Source organism: Elgaria multicarinata, chromosome 18 (assembly GCF_023053635.1).
Source record: "Elgaria multicarinata webbii isolate HBS135686 ecotype San Diego chromosome 18, rElgMul1.1.pri, whole genome shotgun sequence".
In the NCBI taxonomy this organism is placed as follows: domain Eukaryota; kingdom Metazoa; phylum Chordata; class Lepidosauria; order Squamata; family Anguidae; genus Elgaria; species Elgaria multicarinata.
The window spans coordinates 21,855,621-21,858,930 of NC_086188.1; the positions used below are offsets into that span (position 1 = coordinate 21,855,621).

Sequence of the window (3,310 nt, forward strand, 5' to 3'; positions counted from 1 at the left end):
AGCACCCGAACTGTAGAAAGGTAACAGCAGACAATGGATAAAGGCAATTTTATTGTTTAATGCACAGTTGATGAGGATTTGGGGACCTGAACATGTTTCCCAGCATGCCGTGCTCCCCAAGCCTGATGGGACGTTACCTATCCACCCTCGGCACCGAGAGCTTTCAGCAGAGGGCTTCATCCTGTCCCATGCAGGCGGGGTGCTGCTGCAGGGAAAATACGACGGCTTGTTCTGGGCACAGGGCATGAGCGGCGGCTGGAGAAAGCCAGAGTGCTAGCCGGGAGGCCTCTGCTAATGAGCGGTGAGCTACTGAAGCTCAGTAAACCGGCCGGCCGGCCGGCCAGCCACAGAGTAATCCCTGGACAGAAGTGGGGCTGGGACATGGCTTTGCCCCACAAGAAGTGCTTACCATGAGCCAGAACTCAGGTGCAGCTTCTTCCAGACTTTTTGTTATGCCTATTCCCTCGAAAACCCGCCTTGTGTTGGGGCTGCGTGGAGTCCGCTTAAAAAAGAAGTAAAATCCAGCTCCTGGAACGGTAAAAATTGGATTCTGGAATCTGTATAAATAATGCCAATGTACCTGATTTCTCTGATTTTGCCTATCTTACTGGTTCTGTTATCTTGCATAACCTTTTTCTGGTGGTAGTTTGGGGGCTGAAGAGCTAAAGTGTTCCACGTGAACCACTGCAAACCTCCTGGCCTCTGGAGACATCTAGCATGCATCGTCTGGGTGCTTTGAACTATGCCTGTTCGTCAGTGAGGGACAGAAAACCATTTTTTTTTTAAAAAAAGGAGGCAGGTTCTGTAGATCCTGCCATGCGCGCGTTCATCTGTCCACACTCGGCACCAAGAGCTTTCAGACCTGCTGCGGCATTTGCAGGGCTGTGTGTTTGCTCCTGGAGAGCAGAGTAGCCGAAGAATGTGGCAGAGACTAAAGAATCCACCGCTTTTGTTTTTAAAGCAAGTTTCTGTCCCTCATTGTTGTGAAGAGATACTTGGAAGCAGCTGGATCAGGATGGACAATTCCAGATGTTTTTGGCCTAGAACTTCCATGATCCCTCATCCTTGGTTATACTTTCCAGGGCTGATGGGAGTTGTAGGCCAAAACATCTGGAGGCCCACAAGGTGCCCACCCCTGATGGAGAGGATGCCTTGCTGGAAGTCTTAAGAGGCTGCAAGTTCCGAACGCCAGCAGTCTCTCACGCCTTGCCGACACACACAACCCCTGCAGTTTTCAAAGGCACCCAGATTTACAGTTCGCTGCCCTTCGCCCCTTTCCTCTCTGCCGCCTGTTCTCTCTGGGATTCTTCTGAGGCAGGCAGAGGCTTCGCGGGGGCAAGCTGGAACTCTTCCGGAACAGGTGAGTCGCGCGTCTCCTTCCGGTAGAACCCCAACTCTTTCACCAGCCGGTTGATCTCTTCCCGGGACATTTCAGCCAATGGAATTCTCTGCAAAATAAATGCAGGCGCCGGGGCTCACCACGGATCCTTGGCACGTGGCTACAAACTGCGGCAAGCCGGCCTGGCCTGGCCTCAGGGCATGCTAGGTGCTGCGCAGCCAGCTCTGCCTGAGACCCGAGCAAGGCTGAAATTTTGGAGGTGGACTCCAGAAGAAAAGCCCCTTTTTTCTTCTTAGAAGAAAAAAATCATGTAGAATTCTCCCCCTTTGGCCTAATTTATACGGCAACTTTTAGGGTTTAATCCTACGCATGTTTAGACAGGCAAGAGTCCCACCTTTGGATATCTTCCGCATCTTGGATAGCTCATTTAGAGTTCTGAAGGGTTCTGAACGAAACCCGAAGTGGATTCGCAGCCCCACTGACATCGGAGCCACCAGCCTCCACTGGAATTCATTCTAATGTAGGTAAAACATCACTGGCTGCACACAAGAGGAAGGCTTGGGGGAACCTCAATCTTTGCAATCGGACAAAAAAAGGTAAGGAGAAAACCTCCAAGGGGGCAGCCATCCCCCGCCCCACCGGCCACAAATATCCCACTGCGTAGTCCGCATGCCCAGTGGCCACAGCACGGTGAAAGGGGAAGTGAGACAAAGCATTTCTTCACAAGGCTTTCATTGCATGTTCATGATTCGTCACTCATGGAAGTTTGCCGGTCCTTTACACGACATCATCAACTTCCAAAGTATGACCTGCACTTTCTGACTTTCTCCTGCTTTCAAAAGATCAGCATTAACCGATAAGGGACGTTAATCCAATATATGGGCAGTGTGTAATAACGGTGTTGTGCTATAATCACAGCACCATCTAGTGACTGTAAAATGAAACCTATGGAACTGAATTGAGAAAGGAAGTCATACTCAATTCAAAGCACATGTCTGCCCAAGTAATTGAGCCGATTGTAATCCTGCAAAGAACCTGGAAGCAGAAAGCCACGGTAAGGAGGCAGGATTTCAGCGTCATGTCATGTACTCCAAAGAAAAGAAGGGTAAGAAATAGAACAGAACATCTTGAAGGCTCTCCCATACTAGAGGCATTCAAGAGGCAGCAGGGATGCTTTAGGGTGGATTCCTGCACTGAGCAGGGGTTGGACGCGATGGCCTTAGGCCCCTTCCAACTCTACTATTCTATGATTCTATGAAGGGGAGTGCAACATTTTGTGCCAGGTCCCACTTGTTTGCTTAACGCCATTCACACAGTTTCTACTGGCAGTTTCTAATGGTGTCAAGCTTTGCGTGGCATGGCCGTAAAATGGGTTACAGTGGATGCACGCAGTGGAGGCTGGTGGCTCCGATGTCAGTGGGGCAGTGAATCCGCTCTGGGTTTCAGTCAGAACTCTAAGAAGCTATCCTTCGCCAACTTTAGAGTACTGCCTGATTTGGATTGAAACCCAAGTGGATTCACTGCCCCACTGACATCGGAGTCACCAGCCTCCACTGCCTGCAAGAGTTCAGCATTCTGTCTTACCTGCAACTCTTCATACTTAAAGTTGAGCAGCACCAGTTCGGGATCCGCTCCAGCCAGGTGTTTCAGGACAAGGTTGTGGCTGGAAGAGATCGTTAAGGAACCTGACAGGCTGGAGTTATGGGAGGGGTGGCAACAGCGCTGCCGTTTTCTTCTTCTTCTTCCTATGCCAGCCGGGAAGTTGAACAAATCAGTACTTCGGCCTCAGGCAGACTTCTCCAATCCCAATGCCCACCCAATGTGTTGGACTACAACTCCTATTATCCCCAGCCAGCACAGCCAATTGGGGATGGTAGGAGTTGTAGTCCAACACAACAGGAGCACCGCCAGGTTGGGGGAGGTTGGCTCAAAGGTACTGCAGGATCTGTCGGCTTTAGGTTCCTAGGGCAG

The 3,310-nt window shown here is 50.6% G+C and overlaps 1 protein-coding gene across 1 annotated transcript; it reads right to left on the reverse strand.

Annotated features, from left to right (window-relative positions):
- Positions 1 to 799: 799 nt before the first annotated feature.
- On the reverse strand, positions 800 to 2,995 carry LOC134410674 (selenoprotein M-like; the record flags this gene model as incomplete). The annotated part of the gene is made up of 2 exons (XM_063144077.1): positions 800 to 1,448; positions 2,924 to 2,995. Coding segments are annotated over 2 exons (270 nt in total), but the record flags the coding sequence as incomplete, so codon positions are not given.
- Positions 2,996 to 3,310: the final 315 nt, after the last annotated feature.